Source organism: Gracilinanus agilis, chromosome 6 (genome assembly GCF_016433145.1).
Source record: "Gracilinanus agilis isolate LMUSP501 chromosome 6, AgileGrace, whole genome shotgun sequence".
NCBI lineage: Eukaryota > Metazoa > Chordata > Mammalia > Didelphimorphia > Didelphidae > Gracilinanus > Gracilinanus agilis.
In genome coordinates this window covers 134,852,765-134,875,730 of record NC_058135.1, presented here as the reverse complement: position 1 = coordinate 134,875,730, position 22,966 = coordinate 134,852,765, and the positions used below count along the sequence as shown (strand labels likewise).

General features: G+C 35.5%; 1 protein-coding gene across 2 annotated transcripts in view; it reads right to left on the bottom strand.

Moving 5' to 3' along the window:
• Positions 1 to 573: 573 nt before the first annotated feature.
• The window catches only part of ELF2 (E74 like ETS transcription factor 2), a 93,574-nt gene continuing 71,181 nt past the window's right edge, over positions 574 to 22,966 (bottom strand). The window contains exons 4-9 of one of the 2 annotated variants that reach the window (XM_044680171.1): positions 16,135 to 16,248; positions 14,399 to 14,572; positions 8,855 to 8,941; positions 4,486 to 4,678; positions 2,078 to 2,425; positions 574 to 1,611 (exon numbers count right to left, since the gene is read on the bottom strand). In XM_044680171.1, the coding sequence (XP_044536106.1) occupies positions 984 to 1,611; positions 2,078 to 2,425; positions 4,486 to 4,678; positions 8,855 to 8,941; positions 14,399 to 14,572; positions 16,135 to 16,248 (1,544 nt within the window). In that variant the 3' untranslated portion in view covers positions 574 to 983. Of the gene's footprint in view, positions 1,612 to 2,077; positions 2,426 to 4,485; positions 4,679 to 8,854; positions 8,942 to 14,398; positions 14,573 to 16,134; positions 16,271 to 22,966 lie in introns of those variants that run through there. The other variant, XM_044680172.1, reaches the window with a different exon arrangement.

Here is a 22,966-nt window from a genome sequence, read left to right as displayed (position 1 = left end):
AAGTTGAACTAAAAAAAAAAAAAAAAAAAAAAAAAACAAGAAAAGAAATACAGGTTTAAAACTACCTGACAAAAATTCATGCTGAGCGTGAACTTTCTAGTGAAAGAGTAGAGCTGAGACTGAAGTGTACGCACAGATGCCAAGGCTGGGGGAGCGGCACAGGCATGTGTCAGCAAAGGCCAAAGCCAGCTGCTACTATGTCCACAATTAAGAAAGCGACAGACTTCAACTACCATACAAAATATGTTACATGTAAATTCTATAACAATACTGTGCTAGGTACAAGATTTTTAAAATTTTTCTTTTAATAAAAAAAGCTTTACACAAACAAGCCATTAGCTTATTTCAAGAAAGAAAAACTGAAAATCAGTCTAAGGCTTTTGTTTTAAATCAGCTTAAGCTATATGATACAAAAATTCCACTAGGTCTCTTTTCTCCGTTGTCCTCTTTCAGAAGCTTTTGGATCCGTTCTTCAGTTCACATTCTAAAAACCTATATTAGCAGAGTCTTCACATAGCACCAGTTAAGTGAGTACTGTGTTCACACAGTAATAATTGCTGGTATGCATAAAAAATGCATCAAAATTTGCTATTTGTAACAATGAGACCATCCTTCCTATCCCCCCTCCCCTAACCTAAAAGATCACCTCTTACAGAATTATTTTAGTGTTCCAAGTCTTAGTGTAACTTGATAATGTAGTGAACAGCTTGGTCCCTTTTTCAATCCTTTCTCATATTTATATGTTAACATTTTCTTATTGTAAGAGGCAGTTTTCTGTCAGCATCTCAATGTGTAGTTCATTTCCCACTTAAACATGGGATAAAGGTAATTTATTTCCAGTAAGTCTCTGATTGCTTTCTTATATGCATTAAAAAAGTTTTCAAGTCTTTCCAAATGTTCTTGATGACATCCCATCAGTGTTTCCGTGTCAGTTCGTGTCTCAGGCAGGCCAGCTGGGTGCTGGCCGTAGCCCGGGAGCTGCCTCACTTCTCACAGGTCACGGTGCCTTCTGGTTTCACCGTGAGTGGAAGAGCAATGGTGGAGGGAGCGCTGACTACCACCACATGGGTCACTGCTTTGCTTCCATCTGCTGGCTTTTCCTCCTGGACCAGCTGCAGAGTCTTCACCTCGGGCTCCTGCTTTACCACCACAGCATCAGGCTTCCCCTCTGGCCCTTTGATCACGGCACTGATGACTCGGGGGGGAGTGTGGCCAGACGCCTGCTGCGCAGGCACCGAGAGTCTCATTACGGGGGTCCCGTGGGCTATGGACACAGGTGTGAGTGCTCTCACGGCCAACGGGGTCCCAACTATATTGATGCTTCCTGATCCAGTCAGACTTGATTTTGTCTGCAACTGGCACTGTGCAAGTTGTGTGGCTGGGATAGTGATGATTTTGGCAGGCTGCATCGTGATTTTGTCTCCATTTTCGGTAGACGCTGGCATCACTGTAGGGATTGTCTGAATTACAACCTTTGGAGTGGTTGCTGTTGTGGGGCTGGTGCTGGTTATTAATGATGAGCCTGCATTGACTGACTGAACTGCCACAGTTGAAATTTTCTGTCCCAAAGAGGTCATGACAACAGGCACTTGCATTGCCACACGGACTGTCCTATTGAATCAAAAAAAAAAAAAAGAGAGAGAAAAGCTTATCACATGTCTCAAGAGGGGGATAAAACTAGCCAAAATAAATTCAAATGTAAAAAACTAGTACCCTCAAATCCCATCACTTTACTTCCTGGTAATTCCTACAATCTGAAATAAAATAACACTGGTTTCTGTTTCTCTTACTATTTACCTCATCAGTCACCTAAATTTCAACCCATTTTACTACTAAATATCAAACACGAGAAACACAAAGCAAGCTAAAATTAAAACATATAAACCAATTCATGTTAGGTGAGAAACTTATGTGTTAAAAGTAAAACTACATTTTTTTAAAGTACTTTTCAGTCATGCCATGCATTGAGAGCCTCAGAACACAATTTTTTAAAAAGCCTATCCTTTTTACCATTGTAAGATTGGTATATTCTCAAGTCAACAGAGTGATAACAGAGAAAAGATATAACAGTACTGACCTTGGGGCAGCTGATGCTGAAACAGAAGTAGTGGTGGAAGGAGATCTTGAGGAAGCCTCATGCCCAGAAGATGTGATGTTCACAACTCTGGCTACGGCTTTCTCAGCCCTAGTACAGTTTAAAGGAGATGAGTTCTTTCCACGTACAGAAGCTGCTGCTTTTAGGAGGTTTTCGGCAGTTAATGAAACTCGTTCCAATGATTTTTCATCATTAGTTGCTGATAAGTCTTCATTACAAGTATCATTTTTGTCATCATCTATGACAACAATATTTTTTGGCATCTCTTTGAACTGATATACGAGCCTCTGCCCTTCTACCTTTGCAAGAATCCCCCTTTGGTAGTAATATCTGTAAGAATAAAGCACCAAATGAGATGATTTCATTATATATCTTACATAAATAACACTTTTGTACTAATACATATACTATATAGATATTATAGCCAACTATGTTTACTTTTCATGCTCTTTTAAGGAATAGAGGATTTATTATATATACTGGCATTAATTACAGTCTAAAACCATTCTGTTTAGAAGTACTCCTATACCAAGACAGTAACTGTTTCATTTTGGTGTCCTTCAAACTCCACTTGTTTCAGCCTGAGCACTTTCTATGTGTCTGTAAGATTTCCCTCCCCACCCCTCTGTCATCTTGAATAGAAGTAAAAGACCCAGGAAAATAAAAGGGGGGGGAAGGGAAGGCACAAGGAGGAGTATTATATGGAAGAGAAATAAATTCTTCATTCCTTGGACTCCCTGCCCCACACTTTTTCCCCATAATTGGGAAAACTAAAAAATATTTGATTGTACATTATTTAATTTATGTAAATTACAAATAAAATGTTGCAGATAAGATGTTCATGTATTGCTACCTGGACTTTACTTCCCCAAAATTACTTTAAAAATATGCAATTGCATACTTCTGAAAGTATTCAATAGCAAGATTTTTATAAAAAAAATTATCTACAGTATCCAATCATTACAATTCCTATACAATGAGGAAAAGCAGTACAGTACAACTCCCAAATGCAAAAGCAAGATGAATTTCTGCCTCCAGGGATGCTGCCATTTTCACAAGAGAAAGAAGGATTCAGTGCCTTCTTTGCTTGTGGACTTTGTTGACTTTTGATCTAGTAGTTGGTAGGTAGGTAGGTTCCTGTCCTCCTGCCTAGGCCTCAAAGGACTGGGAGTGGAGTGGATACTGGCAGTAGCATTCATTAATTCCTGTAGAGATCAGAAACAAGGAGCTTATTGCCCTGCTTGCTCAAAAAGCTCAGGACAGAGAAGAATAAGAACAAACCTAAAGGTCTTAAGAGTTAGAGAGAACTTGTTTACTTGCCTCCTTTTAGCTCTGTGACTGAAATTCACAAAAGAAGATGAAAGCGTTTAAGGTAAGAGTACACTCACTACTTGGATGCATTATGCATATTCTCACAAATATGTGCACAGTATAATTAGATTCCTACTACTCTTAACAAATTATCTACTCAACCCCTTAACAGTAAAATAGAGTACAAAGGGCTGGACACTGTTCTAGTGAACTATTTTGGTCCTAGGAAGACCATCACTAACAAGCTATGGGGAACCACAGCAATTTCCCATTTATATGCAAACTAGTTGCTAAACAATATTTTTGTTCTCCCTCAGACCACCCCCTCCTTACTCTTTATCCCAACCAGGACACCCCCTCCCCACCCACCACCCACCTTGGGCAAAATGGCTAGACCAGCTGATAAGCAAGTGTGAGGAAACATTTCTATACTTCAAGTTACTCTCAGAAAAAGAAAATATGATTTTCAAACAAAATGGACACTTCCAAATATTTTCAAGATTCTGGACAAAATATCCAGAAAATATTTAGAAGTAATTTCAATAAGGAAATATATCAATGTTATCTGAGTTGTGCGGTTTAAAATTTTAAAGTAGAAAACAATTTTGTAAACAACATATCCAGTTACATGTAATAAGTGGTGTTCCTAAACCAAAAAAAGGGCTTTGAACTTGTTAAGAAGCTTTTTAAAAAAAGTAATAACCTCTCTCCAATTCTAGATTCCCAAACCAACACCACCAATAACAACAAAAGCCCACCATATACAATTTTGTTTTCCCACTGCTTAAAAATTCCTGGAAGTATTACACCCTTGATTCTTAGGCTCACCCAAAAAACAAGTACAATAATATTATCACTGCTGATATTAAAAAAAGATATCTGAATGAAAAAAGTGATCATGCTTTCCAAAAATGAGTTAATGTTTGATAATGTTAAGACGTAAACTCACCAATTACTGAGATTTTCTTTATTTTAAAATGTTTTTTCATTCTATAGCTAATGAACAAAGAGAGCATTGCTTCTCTTTTCATTTCTGTCCAGCAGTTCAGAGGTTATGTTTGTATGGTTTTGTTTTTTACCTCAAGGCCCTTCCCATAGTTTCATAGTTCATGTCCGGTTTGTTCTTGTGCTTTCCCCAGAGCTTGGATACAGCTTTGGAATCCACAAGTTTGAATATCCCCTTTTCTCTCTGCGTCCATTTAATATATCGAGGACAGGTATTTTTGTCCTGAAGGAGATCTAAAAGGAACTCCCACAAATATGTTGTGTTACCTTTAAAAATAAACATAAAAAAGGATTTTAGGCATGGATGTGTTTATGTTTAGAATATCATAATGATAGCTCACTGGGTCAAAAAGTATCCAACATTATTATTTAATTTGTGCATTTAAGCAATAAAAGAATGACAGTTTTATGCTATATAATTCTATTAAGACCCCCATCGTTGCATGCACATTTTTTTATATTGTCTCTAACACAGCCTATATTACAGATGTTCTATTTACTCCCTGACATCAGCAATTTCACTGGTTTCTCTATGAACAATTTAATCTTAAAGTCTTAAAATTCTGTCTTTGGCCCAAATCTATAACTTCATAGCTAGATTGGCAGCACATGAAACTTCTTGCTTAAGCGAGTTGTCTAGGCCCCAAGAAGTTCAATCATTCAAAAGCCAAGTGTATGTCAGAGGAAGGACTTCACCCCAGGACCTCTCTGTTTCCAGGTTGGCTGTACTGTGCTCTTTCCTACAGCATTGCCTTGAGGATTCAAAACTATATGTACATAACCAAGTCCATCAGCTGTACTTTGGAGGTGTGTGTGTGTGCATGTGCATGTGTGAGTGTGTATGTGTGTGTTATCTATAATGGCTTTCTTAAACGTGGGGCTCAAGTAGCAATGACATAGCAGAATAAGTCCTGCAGCATCTGTAGTCAGATGGCCAGGTTCCAATCCCAGTTTGACCTTGGCTAAATCACTTATACTGTCATGGACTTAAGTTTCCTTATCTATAGAATGAGATTGTCCTGAAAGGCTACATTTTCAGACATATCTAAATTCCATGGTCGTATGAAAGCCAAAGTCCCAATGATTCTCCTCCAGACTTACAGGAACTTCTGCTAGCCTTCATTTCTGTAGAGGTAAGCAAGCATGTTAAAAAGCTACAGAACCTTTAGCTCAGTCATCAGGTATGAGAAACTTTTATTGTCCACACATGGATAAAATAAGAGCAGGGACCTAAGCTAACTCTTAACATAGAGCAAATTTCTCATACATAACTTTAAAAATTTTGATCAATTCCCTCTATCAGCTAACTACCACTTCAAAGGTGGCTAAGGACAAGCAGCTGCCTAGCAAAATGCTCCTTCAAAGTACACTTGAAATCATCTTGGAGAGTTAGGTTCTACAACATCAGAAGGCTGGCATGGTATATAAACAATTCAGTTACCAAAAAAATTAAAATAAAAGGCAAATTCTTTCTAGAAGCACAAAGACATGTAACATTTCATGGCATTGGAAGATCTTGAAGATGGCAAGGATTCCCTCACTTTATGGATAAGTAAGCCAAGAGGAGCACATTCAATTAGTAAGGGGCTGGCAGGCCTCCTAGTTTTCTCCAACAGATCTCTACATGCTCACAGGCTAAGTTTTGGGCACTTAGAAACATTCAGGAAATAGCACTAAACCTCACTGTGTCATTCCAGCTCTCATACCTTTCATGAGATGGGGTATTAGATTTATAAAAATTAAGAAACAATATGGAGATCCTTAAAAGGGTCCAACTAATTTTAATAAGTATCAAATCTTGCCTTGGTTTGCTACTATTTTTTAAATTGCAGAAAAATGTCAGGATCAACAAGCATTCATTCATATACATAAATTAAGTGATTATGGTATGCAAGGCTAAAGTACTACAGGCCATACAAATAAATATGAGAAACACCTCCATTCCATTAAGAAAAGTTAGAAATATAGAAAAGGAAATTAACAAATATGTGGAACATTATAATACAGCAAATATTACAAAAGAGTACATAGCTGTCTAATAAATCGTAGTTATTCAATAGTACAGGATGGGTACAGCAGGCTGGGCTGGCAACATAAGCAAGGCACCAAGAGGAGAGGGGAATGGGCAAAAGTACAGAGCAAGAAAAGCATAAGAATATCTAAAAAAACAGATTTTCAGGCTGTCAGTGGCAAAAGATATAAAAGAAGAATAACACAAAAATAATTAGTTTTCATATATTATCAAAATGTAAAAAAAGTAACAATATTTGCTGGTGTTCCATGGATCCTTTCTATAACTTGGCAGCAATTTATAGTCCTTTCGGCTACAACAGGTTCATGCAAAAAGAATTTTTGTTCTGGTTCCCAGGAAGTCCACATTATGAAATGGGCTAGTTTGGTCACCTTTCTGTCATAGCAGTGTGTAACACTAATGGGATTATAAAAGGTTACAAATCCTAAATCTCTTTATTCTTATACAGGTTACCTATTTTGAGTATGAAGATGGGCATTATCACCAAATGACTTTATGAAGCCCAGTACAATCTTGATCTATCATTATCCAATAAATTAAAACATTTGGTTATGTCTCTTAGGCCATTTCAAAGGAAGTCACCTTGTACATCAAGGACTACATGCAAAGAGGTCCATTTGTAAGATAGAACCAATCCACTTGAAGTTGGCAGACAGGAACTTATAAATAATGAAGTTAAACTTCAATTTTTAAAAGAACTGAGAATTAGAAGTATCTATATTGCTTTATTCTTCAACTAGAGGGCATCTAAGAATTAATTTCATTAAGTCAACCATTGAATGTTGAGGTTTGAAAATTAACTTACTACAAAGCTCTGACATCAAGCTTTTTATTACACACGACTAAGTTGCAACTGCCAATCTGCAAACAAAACTATACATAACTCTCTAACAAAGTTTTCATTTAAATTTTCTTCCTAGTAGTAGGGAGGCTGAGGCTAGAAGTTACCTTGAGATTAGGAAGTCTAAGCTATATCGCCACAAGTCAAGTAGATGTCCAATCTAAGTCCAATACCAATATGGTGAAACCTTAAGAATAAGAGGCCATCAAGCTGCACTCTTAAAGAGGGGTGAATGGGTCCAGGTCAAAAATGGAGCAGGTAAGAGCTCTGGTGCCCATCAGCAGTGGGATCAGGGCTCTAAGTATGCATAGCACTTCCAAGCATGGATGAAATAAGAGTCTCCTCACTCAAAAAAATTTTCCCTAACTCTATTTGTATGTCTATCCTTTCAAAGTTAACAATATCCGAACTAATTTAATCTTCCAAATAAGAGCATGTAACAGGAACTGGCTTCAGTTATCCATGGAGGTGATTTTGGAAGTGAAATGACTACAGACAGATAGAAGTAAGACTCCTAAATGAGCCTCAAAGTGGATTAATGGTTTCTAAATAACTGAGTTTTCTGCAATCATTACTGAAGTAAATAACATTTAACTAAATGCTCAGCTTATCAAAATGATTATGTATTTCCCCTAATTTCCATTCAAGTATTTTCAAATTAAAAAATTTTAAATACAATATTTTAAATAAAAGTAACTTACTTATTTCAGGGGTCAAATGAACTAATGGGTTAATTTAGTAAACTAGAAAGTAGACACAAACCCCCAAATGACAATATGAATCCAATAATTAAGTTAAATGTTCTAAAAACAATGACATTGACAATTTTAAAATCAAACTTGTGTTTTGTTTTTTACCAATAATGTAATGATGTAAAAGCTATCAATTAATCATATATAAAGTGAGGAAAAGAAAAGAGGCTAAATGGACTCTAGGAAATGGTAAAAGCACTGGAGGAAATCCTGGTGTATTTTGTATGAATCCTATACAAAACACTTATGGAACACTGAGAACAAGAGTCACATAAAACAAGAAGCCATAGATTGGTTCTGCTGCACCAATAAGATTACAAATCAATTTAAGGAAGAAAAGACACTTTGGAAATCTCTACATCATTCATGTGGGAAAAGCAATATTGCAATAATGCTTAACCTCAATACTTTGCCAGATGTTTTACTATGACCTTGAAAAAACTATCAAGCAAAAGAAAAATTTCCTGAAAAACTTTTTAATTTAAAATGTGAATAAATTATTTCAAAAGCTAAGGTATGCAGTAAGGTCAGTACTATCTCAGGGTACCTTTTAACTGAAATGTCTCCTAGAAAAATTTTAATGAGCCTCAATAAAATTCTCTCGCTAAGTAAAAATACTGAGAAAAATAAGCCTTTAGTCAACATATCACTTCCTTTAACAACAGTAGCTACAATCTACACATAATTGCAAAGAAAAATATATTCATTACTGTCATGTGCATCAAAATGTATGAAGTATACTTTTTTAAAATTGCAATGTAAATGTAAACTGTCAAATAAATTTCTACCCACACACAAACCAGCACTCCCCAAATTACCTTTGCCTTCTCTGGGTTTTTTCTTGATGCCTAACTCAGGGGACCCATTGGAAATGGCTGGTTGTTGGGTCTTTGGTTTACGGCCAACTATAAAAAATAAAATTTTAAATAAAATTATAGAATGAAAAGAGACTCTATCCAATAGAAATGTAGCTACTAGACTTTGTTCTAACACATTACAAGTCGAAGAGGAACATGAATTTGCTAATTAATGCAAACTACATGTTATACAGGAAAAAACTTGAGTTTTTTAACATTTTCTTTTTTAAATTGCAATTTTAGATTACCACAATTATTTGACAGTAGTCATATCTTATTAGGCAATTATTGCTACTACAATGAGAAAGTCTCTTTACTAACTTCTTCCACTTGAATAGCAACAGGCAAGAAAACAGCTACAATTCAAGAAATATTTGACCTGTTTTTATACATTTTTGTATAAATCTATTTTTACATACTCATCTCAGATGATCTATGTAATGAAAACAAATTGAATGAGATTGTCATTTTAAACATTTTAAAATTCTAAACGTCTACAATTCATTTCTCAATATGATAAGCAAACCCTATTTTTCTGAGCCAACTTAATTTTCCTAGGACTCGTTTCATAAAGCCTTAAGTTTAAAGCTAAAAGGGTTCTTAGAGAACATGTCCAACTCCTTCCTTTTGCAGATAAAGATGCAGAGAGCCCCAGGTTAAGTGATTTGTCCAGGGTTACAAAGGTGTTATAAAGGCTAAGACTAGATCCTAAATCTTGACACAAAATTTGGCACTCTTTCTACTCTCTCCTCCAGACACCTCTCACATTGTGGTGGATGCCTTTTGCAATCAACAGTTTTATATATGGACTTGATTCATTCAGTTCTAATAATCCATTCAACTAAGAAGGCCTGCCTATAGCTTCCTTGAATGTGTAATAATGCTTAACCTCAATACTTTGCCAGATGTTTTACTATGACCTTGAAAAAACTATCAAGCAAAAGAAAAATTTCCTGAAAAACTTTTTAATTTAAAAAGGTACAGTTAAATCCTATTATAGCCAAGACAGCTTTAATCAAGGATTTTTAATAACACAACAAGGTTTTTATTTTAGCAAACTGCAGACCTGGAGTTTGGTTTAAAATAGTTATAAGGAATTATTCAAGCCAAAAAAATCCTGTTTCTAATAACAATAAGTTCCCTAATACTAGAAATATGCAAGCAAAAGTTCCACCATCTTTTTTTGTTGGGGATGATGATAACGCCAATGTACAAAGTGCTTTAGGTTTAAACTAAAGCCCTTTTCATACAACCTCTTCTCTATAAATAGAGTTTATGTTATCCAGAGGAGATACCTGAATCATCACAAGGCATTTAACTTGGAAAATAAAAACCTGACTTCAGATCCCAACTTCTTTTGAGCTTTAGTGCCTTTCATCTACAACAAAATGAAGGAGCTGGACCATGGAAGTTTCTATGGTTTTTTCCAACTCTTTAAAATTCTATGCTTTTCACTGGTGTTCCCATCCCGGTGACAATTTAAGTAAAATTATGTTACAATGAACTCCATAGAATATGCATCTTTTACTAGAGTGGAATAGTAACTATATTATTGGACTGCTCACAGTATGTTTTTCATCTCTGCAAATCAGAAATAGGATTCTCTCTTTTTTTAAACCCTTACTTCCCGTCTTAGAATCAATTCTGTTTTGGTCCCAAAGCAGAAGAGTAGTAAGAGCTGGGCAATGGGAAACTTGGTCAGGGTAATACAGCTAAGAAGTGTCTACGGTCAGGACCTCCTATATCTAGGTCTGGTTCTCAATCTTCTAAGCCACCTAGCTGCCCCCCAAAATGGGATTTTCAATAACTTTTTTTCATTACAACAAAATCCTATCTCAAAAGAACAATGTAAAGCTTTTGTTAATTATAATTAGATTTTATCTATATCTATATTCAAAAATATTTCAATCCAGGAAATGACAAAGACCCCCAAAGACTATGTGCTAACAGATCATAATTAAAGCCAACATTAATTAGATAACTTACTGGCCAATTTGCATGGCAGATTATATGGATGACAAATCTTTCTTTCCATTTCTTGTTGACATTCTCGCCTACTCTTAAACCCACTGAAATTATTGTTACCTTCGTTATTTCACTATACAATCTAAAAGGAATTAGAATGAAGACCTCTTAAATGCATTCATTTTCCTGAGCCCAGATAAAGCAGGTGTAGACAGTGTAGCTTAGTGGATAGAGACTTGGGTTCAAGTCTTCCTTCTGACCCATTCTAGCTGTATGATCCTTGACCAAGTTACTTACTCCTCTGTTATCCAGAAAACTAAATGTGGAGAAGGTCTGAACTATACTGGTAAAGGGTATTCCTTATTTAAAAGTTCTCTATGTCCATCCAGTCACTGTTCCAATCCCTAGCTCAGAGAATGTTGAAGTCTCAAAGTCAACAAACTTCATGGTTTCTATTTGTCTTGAGAGCTCTTACTAGGTATTCACAGTCCAGAACAAGAAGCCAGAAAACACCTGAGAGCTTGGGAAACTGGAGAATACCCATCACTTCCTAAGTCACAGTTACTGTCACAGTATATATGTTAATTGTTTTGTCTGAAGTGCACTTTGACTTCCTAGATCTAACAAATCTTCTACTTAAATAGAAGAACTCAAACATACTGCAAAACCAAGCAAAACCAAAACTATTTGACAGGCTCACAAATCTAGTGCAAGGGATGGGACCTGAAACCATTTAGGAAAGGCCAAACCACCTCAGTTTTAGGAACCTCAGGCCCAGAAAGGTTTACTTCCCCAAGGTCACATATGCAGTAAACATCAAAAGTGGGAATTGAACCCAAGTCCTCTGACTCTAGAGGCAGAACTCTTTTTTTCAGAATCATACAAATTTGGAAGTCACCTGTCATTTTTGCCTCCTTAATCCATGGCTGCTCTTCAATAGCAAGAATTAAATGTTTTTGTAACCTTATAATTAAATTTTTTTTTCACCCCTAAAACCCTTACCTTCCGTCTTGGAGTCAATACTGTGTATTGGCTCCAAGGCAAAAGAGTGGTAAGGGTAGGCAATGGGAATCAAGTGACTTGCCCAGGGTCACACAGCTGGGAAGTGTCTGAGGTCAGATTTGAACCTAAGACCTCCCGTCTCCAGGCCTGACTCTCAATCCACTGAGCTACCCAGCTGCCCCCTATAATTATTTTTTTAGATTCCACCACTGTAATTTAACAGGTCTGGTAAGTATTCAATAAGTAACTCATACTGGTATATTTTCAATTATATTATTATATTCAAACCATAAAGATGTTTCTTCAAATTATTAGAAAAAGCATTGATTTTATGTGAATTTAAACAATTTGTTTATATTATTTTTTTCTTGAAATTAAAAAGATTAACTTTTTTTTCTTTTTTTTTTTTTAAACCCTTAACTTTTGTGTATTGGCTCCTAGGTGGAAGAGTGGTAAGGGTGGGCAGTGGGGGATCAAGTGACTTGCCCAGGGTCACACAGCTGGGAAGTGTCTGAGGCCAGATTTGAACCTAGGACCTCCCATCTCTAGGCCTGACTCTCAATCCACTGAGCTACCCAGCTGCCCCCATTAACTTTTTTAATAAAAGAATTCCAAATCTCTGGTTGAAAAAGTTTCCTTAGAAGAGGGGGTGGGAAAAAGGTGGCAGCTGAGTGGTCCAGTGGATTAAGAGCCAGGCCTAGAGATGGAAGATCCTAGGTTCAAATCTGGCCTTAGACACTTCCTAGCTGTATGATCCTAGACAAGTCATTTAACCCGCACTGCCTAGCCCTTACCACTCTTCTGTCTTGGAATCAATACATAGTATTGATTCCAAAACAGAAGGTAAGGGTTTTAAAAAAATTAAAATTAAAAAAAAAAAGAGGGAAAAAAAGGATTTTTCTTGCTCAATTTTTATCTCCTTGCCTTTCACTAATCTTTTCTACTCCTCTACCCTCGATTCTCTAAAAACTCCAAGCATTTTCCCAATGGCAGCAAAAGTTCCATTAATGGGGAAAGGTAGGAAAGGACAGGCAATGTCCTATATAATCTATACTGACTGAACTTTAAGTGCTTATAAATCAGACACTGCCTAAGTGAATATATTTTTAATTCTTTTTACATTTATTAACTTTTTAAAAAGGAATTGATACATTGTCTATATATATCATAGTAATTTCTGAACAATCTATTCCCAAATCTGAACCCTTTCTTATAACAAAGAAAACAAATGAACAAAAAAATGGTAAAGTGACCACATCAGAATGTAAATAGGGTAAAAAACATTCGATCCCTTTAATCCCTATTTTTGATGAGAAGAGAAATGTGTATTTTATTCATTCTTTGAAAGGTACTGAATTTTATCATACTCTGCAATGAATGTGATTAAAGTGCACATTTGTCAATATATTACAGATTTTGGTTAATATAGGAACTCTTCACTGACATAGAACACAATCCAATTATAACATCATCTTAAGAATTACCTGAAGCTCAGAAACTGGTCTTCCTGTTTCTATGTCTAGCATTCTAGGTACTATACTACACTGCCTTAAGATACCATCTCCCTTTCTACAAGCTACCAAAATCAAAGCCTATCCAACAACTTTTGTAGAAGGGATGACACCACACAGGCACACATAACCCCATGTACCACCCACAAACACACACACCCAACCCCTCTGTCCTCAATCTTCTATGGTTTATGATGGACTGATCCAGTTTCATATAGGATCCAAATGGATCTTTATCCATAGGGACTCTGAAATGTACATATAGATCTGGCTCCCAGTAGTACATTTTTAAGCCCATTAGATTTATTTTGCATTTAACAACTTTCAACTCTTTCCTAGTTATTAGAATAAAACAAACAAAAAAAAAAACAACTTCTCAATCTTGCCAACTATTGGAATAAAGCATTAAGATATTAGAGTTTGAAGTATATAACCTTAAATAATAACAAAATTTTCTACTTTTAATGTAACTTATTTCCACTGTGATGAAAGATAGCTTCTATGAATATGTAAGGAATAAAATGCTCTCAAATAGCCTAATACTACAAAAATTCAATATTGAAAATTGGCATACACAAGAGAAAGACTATAAAATATGGACGGGGGTTCCTTTTTACTATTTATCTGGCATCTTTGAAAACATGGAAAACCTCCTAATTCTTATTTATTTGTTAATTTGATGTTTGTTTGTTTTTAAAGCCTTTACCTTCCATCTTAAAATCAATACTGTGTGTATTGGTTCCAAGGCAGAAGAGCAATAAGTTCTGGGCAGTGAGGGTTAAATGATTTGTTCAAGGTCACACAGCCAGGAAGTGTCTGAGGCCAAATTTGAATGCAGGACCTCCCATCTCTAGGCCTGACTCTCAATCCACTGAGCCACCCAGCTGCCCCCAATAATACTTATTGTTAAAGACTCTAGTGTATTCAGTTTTTATAGTTTCAAATTATTTTTCCTGAGGAAAAAAATAAATTATTAAAAAGTATTCATCTGCTTTTGTCAAGAACCTACAACAAAAGTCCACTTTACCTTTCTTCTTTTTCATTGGCTCATGGATATCTGGTGAGGTTGGAACAGGAGAGGTATCCATAGGTTCTGACTCCTCAGTTGACACTTCAACTACAGTCTCCGTGATAACATCTGGTCTCATAGCAGCATGGATAAACTCTGGAGTAGACACACAAGGAGGAACAAAGACTTCCACTATATTTTTTAAAAAAAGAAAGAAAAGAAAAAAAATTACATTTTCCCCCTCAATAAGTTTATGACATGGGACAATTTAAATTTCAGAAGAAGTATTAATTATGATTCAGCTTGGCAATAATATTAATGAGGCTGAAGGTGTAAAAAAACAGGCCATCTCTCCTTTTCCCAACCTATGATTCTTCCTCTAAAAAGTTCTGAAGTAAAATAACTGTGGACTGGGAGGCATAATCTTTTATCATAGAAACTTCCACTGAGACTGTGTTAAGTATTTCTGCGACCTATGAAGTGCAACTTTTGAAAATATATATGTGCCTATTTAAATTTCATGCAAACAGACTCCATACAAAGCACACTCATGCACAATACAGATAATTTTTTTAATGTTTCTATTTTTTATTTTAATTTTTTTCCATGGTCATATTATTTTTTTATTGTCTCCCTGCCCCCTCCAGGAGTTGACAAGCAATTTCCCTGGGTTATACTTATATTATCACTCAAATCCTATTTCCATATTATTCATAATGTAATTTTGATCCTTAAAATTCCCTTTCCTACTTGAAGAACTAAAAAAAATTACTTTTCCAATTAGGAATTGTTCTTAGAAATTACTACAAACTTCCATCCTAGGAAATCTGGAACTCATGGCTGCAAGAAGATGAACTGCCTAAGTCAGTGATGGGAAAACTTGTTAAAGAGGGGTCCAAAGGAAAGGAAATGCTCATCTGTCAGTCTGTTTCTAAGGCAACTCTTTCGAAGTTTCATTGTATTGTATCCTACACTCATTGTATTTATCAGATTAGGAATAATGTCATGCTGCAGGCAGGATAGAATATTTCAGGGGGCCACATCTGGCCCCGCAGGCCGTAGTTTGCCCATCACTGTGTCCTGCCATAATATTTTTATGTAGGCGAAATCACGATAAAAGTAAAGAGCAGCATCCTTTAAAGGGAAAAGTTCTCACAAACATACAGCCTAAGAGATGTGTGGGTAAAGAAAGAGGCAGACCCAGTTCCCCAGAGAATACTTAATGATGGAAGAATTTAATTATAATACTATAAACTCAAATTGGAGCATTTTTTTTAAAGCACCAGTTTGTGAAGCCACCTCATTTTCCCTTTTGGTCATTCCTCTTGATTCAATGCCTGTCTGGTGGCTAGAGGGAAGAGGAGAGGATTTAGTTCCCAAACACCATATTCTACTCCCTATCTACAAAGGTTTGTGACTGATCTAAAGAAGCCTATAGTATAAATAGTAACTCTAAAACACTTATACAATTGACATCTTTTTTTAAAGCTATATATTTTTTAACCTTAAGGGTCTTCTACATGTCACTATTATTAGGATAAAACATTAAATAAACATTCAAGGGTTTGGCTTAAATATATGCACATTTATAAATGAACATCAGTCAATATTTTTGGCCAATTAATCATACATGTGATCAGTGACTATTAATGATTCACTCATATTTTTTCTTTTTACAGTCAATTTTCTTGAAAAGTGAAACAATTGCCATAATATAGTTAAACACAACTTCATCTCAATGGCAGTTCACATACCAGGACTTGTAGCATCCCTCAAGCAGGTTGGAGACTCCATATGAAGCAAGGCTTCAGCAGCTTCAATTGTCTTATCCGTGCAGTGTACATTACTACTATGAACGGATGCTTCAACTAGGGGTAAAAAAAAAAAAAATCAAGTACATGCCCTTAAAGTTTTGATTTCAAGTACATATTTATTTTTTAAAAATCATGCCAGATAAAAAATCCTAAATGTCATTAAAATTATTGGTATACACTGGTTAATCTTGAGTATAGAAGCAGCTAGGTGGCTCAGTAGATAGAGACAGGCCTGGAGACAGGAAGTCCTGATTTCAAATGTAGCCTTAGACACTGCCTAGTTGTGTGAACCCGAGTCATTTAACCCCAGTTCTAAGACAGAAAGTAAGAGTTTAAAAAAAAACCTTGAGTACAGTATTCAAGTTTCAAAGCAATGAGGAGCTAGTATCTAAGTTTCCTAAAATGGATGTTAATTAAAAAAAAAATTTTCTGGGTACTATAAAAAAAAATTGAAATTGAACTCTGAAACCTTGAAATTTGAACTGTCAACTTTAAGCCAAAACTAAGGGAAAAAATAAGCATGGTTACAGATTAAACAATTCTAAGAGGTAAAAAGCACCTTTATCAATACAATACCCAATGCCATGTCTACTAAAACTCTGGGTCTCAAGCAGAGTTGGAGTGCTTAACTCCAATTCCATTCAAAATAATGAAGTAATTCTCTTAAACAATAAAATAACTTCCTTGTCTGTATGTGATAGTGTTAATTATAGACCCTTTTGGGCACATAGGAATGAAAAGAGAGTCTACTTTTTCCAAGAGGATTTATTCCTGGTTTAGACACATAATATCAACAACTTCTCCACTGATGATGGAAAAATTAACCCTAAATTAGAAGTGCCATACCCCCATTTGGGAAAATCATTAACATTTCATCTAGAGTAACCTTTCCCTTCCTCAAGGGACCTTTCTGGGATTCTCAGAGGGCAATTTCCCATGAAGACATCCAATTTGTTTTGTGGAAAAATGGGTGAATCAAAGCTTTATAATATATACTAGGATAAAACTTTTCATAAGCTGACAGGTCCTTAATCACAAACATAATTAACACAAAATTTCAATTTTTTTTAACCTCAGATGTGTTCAATACCAGGAGGAAAAATTCACTTTTTACTAACTATTATCTAATTTTTACAAAACTACAGTGAAGTAGGGAAGGTAGGATCCCAAATGCTGAAAATGTGTCTCCGTTATAAAAAAAAAATTTTTCCATTCAATTTTTAAGGTAAACTCAAAACACCTCAATTGAACTAGGATTTTAAATACTGTTAACCAACTCCCACTAGCCTTCTCACCAACCCCTCATTTTCTGGACAACATTTTTAAATCCAGTGACCCCTTAACCACCTGTTGTACATCATCTACACTCTCACCAAGGTAGCTGTGCCTCAGCAGTTGCTCTTTCCATTTATGGAAATCTGCTCAAAGCTCAATCGTTCCAGAGAGGCAGCCAACATCTGAGCAAATCTATCTTTAGGTGACCCTGGCTTACTCTATCTGTTGCTTCACTAAATTAAAGAGGATTCAATTAGTACTTCTATCCAAACTTCAGAAAGTCTGTTCAAAAATAAAATACAATCTTTAGGCTGGAGGTCACCTAAAAGAAGATAATCAATCATAGATATGGCCTATCCAAGTAGCACTTTAACCTTTTTTTGAAGAGGGAATTATATATTGTAGATTAACTAAAAGCATAAGCTGAATCAAAGAAAAAGAACTTGATCTAAGTAAAACAAGAATAATTTTATCAAACTAAAACTTTCATTTACTCATGCTGGCAATTTTATACTACTTTTTTAAGTAGCCATGAGAGTAAATTCCTCATGCAATTATTTTAGTAAGACATATCCTAAAATGCACTTTGAAATGAGCCCAAAACATACATTTTGAAATGGGAACCTAAAAAAAAAAAATCAACTAAAAACAGTAACTAAAAACAAAATTCTAAGGGTTTTTTTTTAAATTACATGTAAATCCTATTTAAAGTATAGGTATAAAGTATAGGTTTAAGCATGTCCCCCAAACTACACATTATATTGCCTTTGATTCTTAATTGGTTCAAGGTCAATATGCAATACCAAAGTTTACTTAACCTCACAAATTCATTAAGACCCTGGAATATTCCTTTAAAACTTATTTTCTTCTCACTGAGAAACTCTTTAAGATCATGCAGGCAAAAGTACAGATAAAAAGAAAACTTTCTTCCAACAACCAAAGCATATGTTGTCCAAATATAGGTTTTGTTCTCCAGTTCAAGCATTATTCCTTCATCAAAAATAATGTGAGGGGGCAGCTGGGTAGCTCAGTGATTTGAGAGCCAGGCCTAGAGAGACAGGAGGTCCTAGGTTCAAATCTAGCCTCAGACACTTCCTGGCTGGGTGATCCTGGGCAAGTCACATTGCCTCACCCCTACCACTCTTCAACCTTGGAACCAATACAGGCAGAAGGCGAGAGATAGATAGATAGATAGATAGATAGATAGATAGATAGATAGATAGATAGATAGATAGATAGATAGATAGATAGATAGATAGATAAATGATGTTAAGTTGAAAGGCACTTGAATACACATACATAATATAGAAGAACTGTTAAACAAAGTTTCTATATAAAAACATTGTTCACTTTTCACTCCATTGTGAAGATTCAATCACTAAAATAACTAAAATAGTCAGGTTGTGTTCCAAACTTGAAATACACAAACCATATATAACAGACATATTTAGACGTTAGAGAAATTTGTAGCACCTATACATTTTTTTTAAACCCTTGTACTTCGGTGTATTGTCTCATAGGTGGAAGATTGGTAAGGGTGGGCAATGGGGGTCAAGTGACTTGCCCAGGGTCACACAGCTGGGAAGTGGCTGAGGCCGGGTTTGAACCTAGGACCTCCTGTCTCTAGGCCTGACTCTCACTCCACTGAGCTACCCAGCTGCCTGAGCACCTATACATTTTTTAAAGTCCCCAAAGCCACTAGTTATGTGGATACTTCTGGTCCTTAAAATATTTTTTAATAAAAAATTATCTAAATACCCATAAAATATAAAATTCATATAATCAAAATCCACTTGGTACACATTCCAATTGCTTAAATTAAAACAATCCTGAAACCAAAGGAGAGTTCTGAAAAAAGCTAAAGAATCCCTAACTGCAAACATGCAGCCAGGAATTTTGATACAAAAATTGTCCCTGCTAAAAAGCATGCATCCTATTCTCTACATTCAGCCTTTTAATTAATGGACTCCTTATGCTTATTTTTAGCTGCCTTCACTCATTCATTCTACAGTTCATTCCAATAATGCTGAATACAATCAGAGGAATCAACAGTGCCTGCTCAATCCATTTCAGGGCAATTTCGAGGAATACTCCTCTTCATAAATGCACAGACTACCTGCACTGCCATTTATTTATGCTACTATCAGCATTCCATAATGTAACTCAGAATAATCACAAAGAAATGATGCATTTCAAATATACTCTTATGGACGACAAAAATGTCTTTAAGAGTCAAAGGACAATTGTGTAGGAAGGCTTAACTACAATACCAGTCAACTCAGATGTAAGAAGTAGCAGGAAGTACATCAAGATGATGCATGAAGGAAAAAAGAGGATAGCCAACATTATACTGAAAGTAAGAAATAAAACAATGAAATGCTAGGTGGTTATACTGGCACCCACAAAATATTATATGATCCAGAGGAAGGCCTCATCATTTATGGAAGAGGAGACAGACAAGAACCACACAGAACAAGAAGGGGAAAGCTGACATTTACAGTGTTAAAAGGAATCTAACCCACACCAAAGTTTTTTTTTTACTATTTCAAATTCTCTCCCCCTCGAGTTTAGAATCACAAACTCAGAGTTTGAAAAGATATCAAGAGTTCATCTAATTTAATCCCTTTTATTTTACATCTTATAAACCTGAAGTCCAAAAGCATTAAGTCACACAAAATGTAATTGGAAGAATCAGGATCTGAACACCCAAGGTTTTCTGCCTCTCTATCACCTTCATCTACAAAAATATATTTTGTTTTTGAAAAGTCTATGACTTCTGAATGACTTTAATCTGTTATAAGGGATGACTCTATACATAAGAGGAGGGGAAGGATATATATGTGGAAATGAATGTGATATGTAAGGAAAGGCATCAATAAATATGACTTAAAATTTTTCAAACTGTCCAAATTGAACATCTAGATAACTCATAGATCACCAGAGATGCAAAAATTTAATGCTGCCTCTAATACTATCTATACAATACTCTGATATTTATCAATCATTGTATTTTATCCATTTTTCCAATAGTTGTCACTTATTAAGTTTGAATTTACAACTTTGAACAGTGTGCTATGATTTTTACAAAATGGAGTCAAAAATCATTGCTTCTTAAAACTTGACCTATTGCTTCTTTTGAGAAATGTATCTGAACTAGATGGAAGGGGAAAATTTAAAAACCTCCCTCCTAAAAACCTATGATTCCCCTGGCACAAGAAATCTCCAGTGAGGGAAAAATCCCTCTAACAGTGCAGACTGGCCCCTGCTCTGTTCTAAAGGTAAAGGCTGGAATGCAGGAAACAGTTTTTTTCAGGCTCTCTCAGGTGATGTTGCTATTGCTAATACACCAAGCAGCAACAGAAGAAGGAACAGATTCAAAGAAGGGGCAAGTGTTAATAACCAAAAGAAAAAAAATATAATGTGTCCCTTTGCACTCTCTAGTGCATGTCTCCTTCCACTTCTTTCTAGTCAAATAGTATTATATGGTAGATTATTCCAAGCTCTCATTCAACAGCTGTCAGAAAACACCAAACTTGGTCATTCAGTCTGACAAGAGGCATACCTCAGCTTTAGGGAAGAAAATCCCAGCAATGATCTAGTTCATAAAAATGTTCTTAGAGCAAAACTAAAAGTTAGTAGCATATTTAGAGAGCAAGCAGAAAAAAACAGTTCATTAAGTACAATGCCTCAAACCAGCAAGAAGATAAATTAACATAACAAGGTTATCACTCAACTGCACCTTATTTAGAATAGTTTATCCTTTAATTTGCCCAGTAGCCCTAAAGGTGCCCTGTATCAACTCAACTATCATAATACTAGAGTGAAAAATAATACCAAATATTAAATGGTATAGTAAATTTTCATCTTCAAAAATCGGTTTTGCTCCATGTAAAAAATTGAGTCAATTTTTTTCTCTATGGTATTTCCAAGGTGATTAATAAGGTAGGATCCAAGTAACTCAATTAAAATTCTGGGCAGAAGAATTCAAATGACAATGGTGTGAGAAGGAATTCTGAATTTGAGATCAAAAGACTGGTTTAAATCACTACTACTACTTACTACCTAGCTAGAACAAGTGTGACTTAAGCAAACCCAGTGGTTCCCAACCTTTTTTGCCCTACCGCCCCCTTTCCAGAAAAAATATTACTTAGCGCCCCCTGGAAATTATGAAACTATTTATTGAACTCAGAATACAATATAATACAAAAAAAAGTAGCCATCACCACCTCCCTAGATCGCTGCAGCACCCACCAGGGGGCGGTAGCGCCCACTTTGGGAATCACTGCTTTAACCTCTCAGTCAGATAGGCTTATCACTAAGGCATATCTTTTACACTAAATCCTTGGAGGAATTTATTTGTTTTTTTTTTTTTTTCCTTAAATAAGACCCAGTGATGTTATCACAGTTAGATAGCTCCAGGTGAAGAACTTCCACAGTCAAAGCAGAGGGCAACTCCACTACAATTTTTGGCTTCAGAGTTGCCTGAGGGCAATGAAATAGTTAAACTCAGAGTCAGACTTCTGATTAGTGACAGAGCTGGAACTTGAACTCTTATCTTTCTGACACCAGCAATCTATCCACTTTGATACATTGCCTCTCTAGGGATTTACAGTATCCAATTTTCAAGAAAGAAACAAATTTTTGCAAGAAGATACAAGTTTTCCATAATAACCCTTTTGCCACTCTCCCTATACTTTAGTTGTATGTAAGACAGGCTAAGTGGAATTTAAGTAATTATCCAGATTAGAAACCCCTCCCTTCCTGTCCTAGCCACTTTTCCCTCCTACCTCCCCTCTGCGGGGAAGGGAGTGGGAGAAACTTGCTACTAAGGAAAAAAAAATTTAAGGCAAGATAGTTTGATTGGCTAATCTACTTTGACCTGAGTTACAGTATTACTGCTTTTCTCTTCACTTCAGTAGACACAAGCTTAATATGAACTCACTACTAATGCTGCAATGACTACTGAAGGGCAAATGATTAAATACACTCATAAATTAATTTAGAAAGATTAATGTCTCAGGGAGGGGAGGAAGGAGAAAAATTCTAAACTCAAAAAAAAAATTAAACATGTTAAAAATTGTTTTTACATGTAACTGGGAAAATATTTTTAAAAAATAAAAAGATCAATGGCATTTCCTCTCCTGCTTTTACATCAATATTTTTTTTCAATCGTTTCATGCAGTTTTTTCTAATTTTTCAACTTAAGTTTACTCTCTCCACTAAACTGCACTGGTAACAGTCTTGGCATGCATGTAAGGCATCTTTACAGTATTGAGTACCAAGATTAAGCATTAAGAAAACTAAGGTTTGATTCACACCTAAATTACTTGCTAGCCAAATGATCATGAGAAGACACTTTTCTCCTCGATAAAAAGGATAACACTCAAACTACCTATTACCAGGAGGTTTGTTTTGAAAATTTAAAAGTACTAAATCAAATGTCAATTATTAAGAATAACTGTGTGAAAGAAAACTAAAGAGTTTAATGTTTCATCCT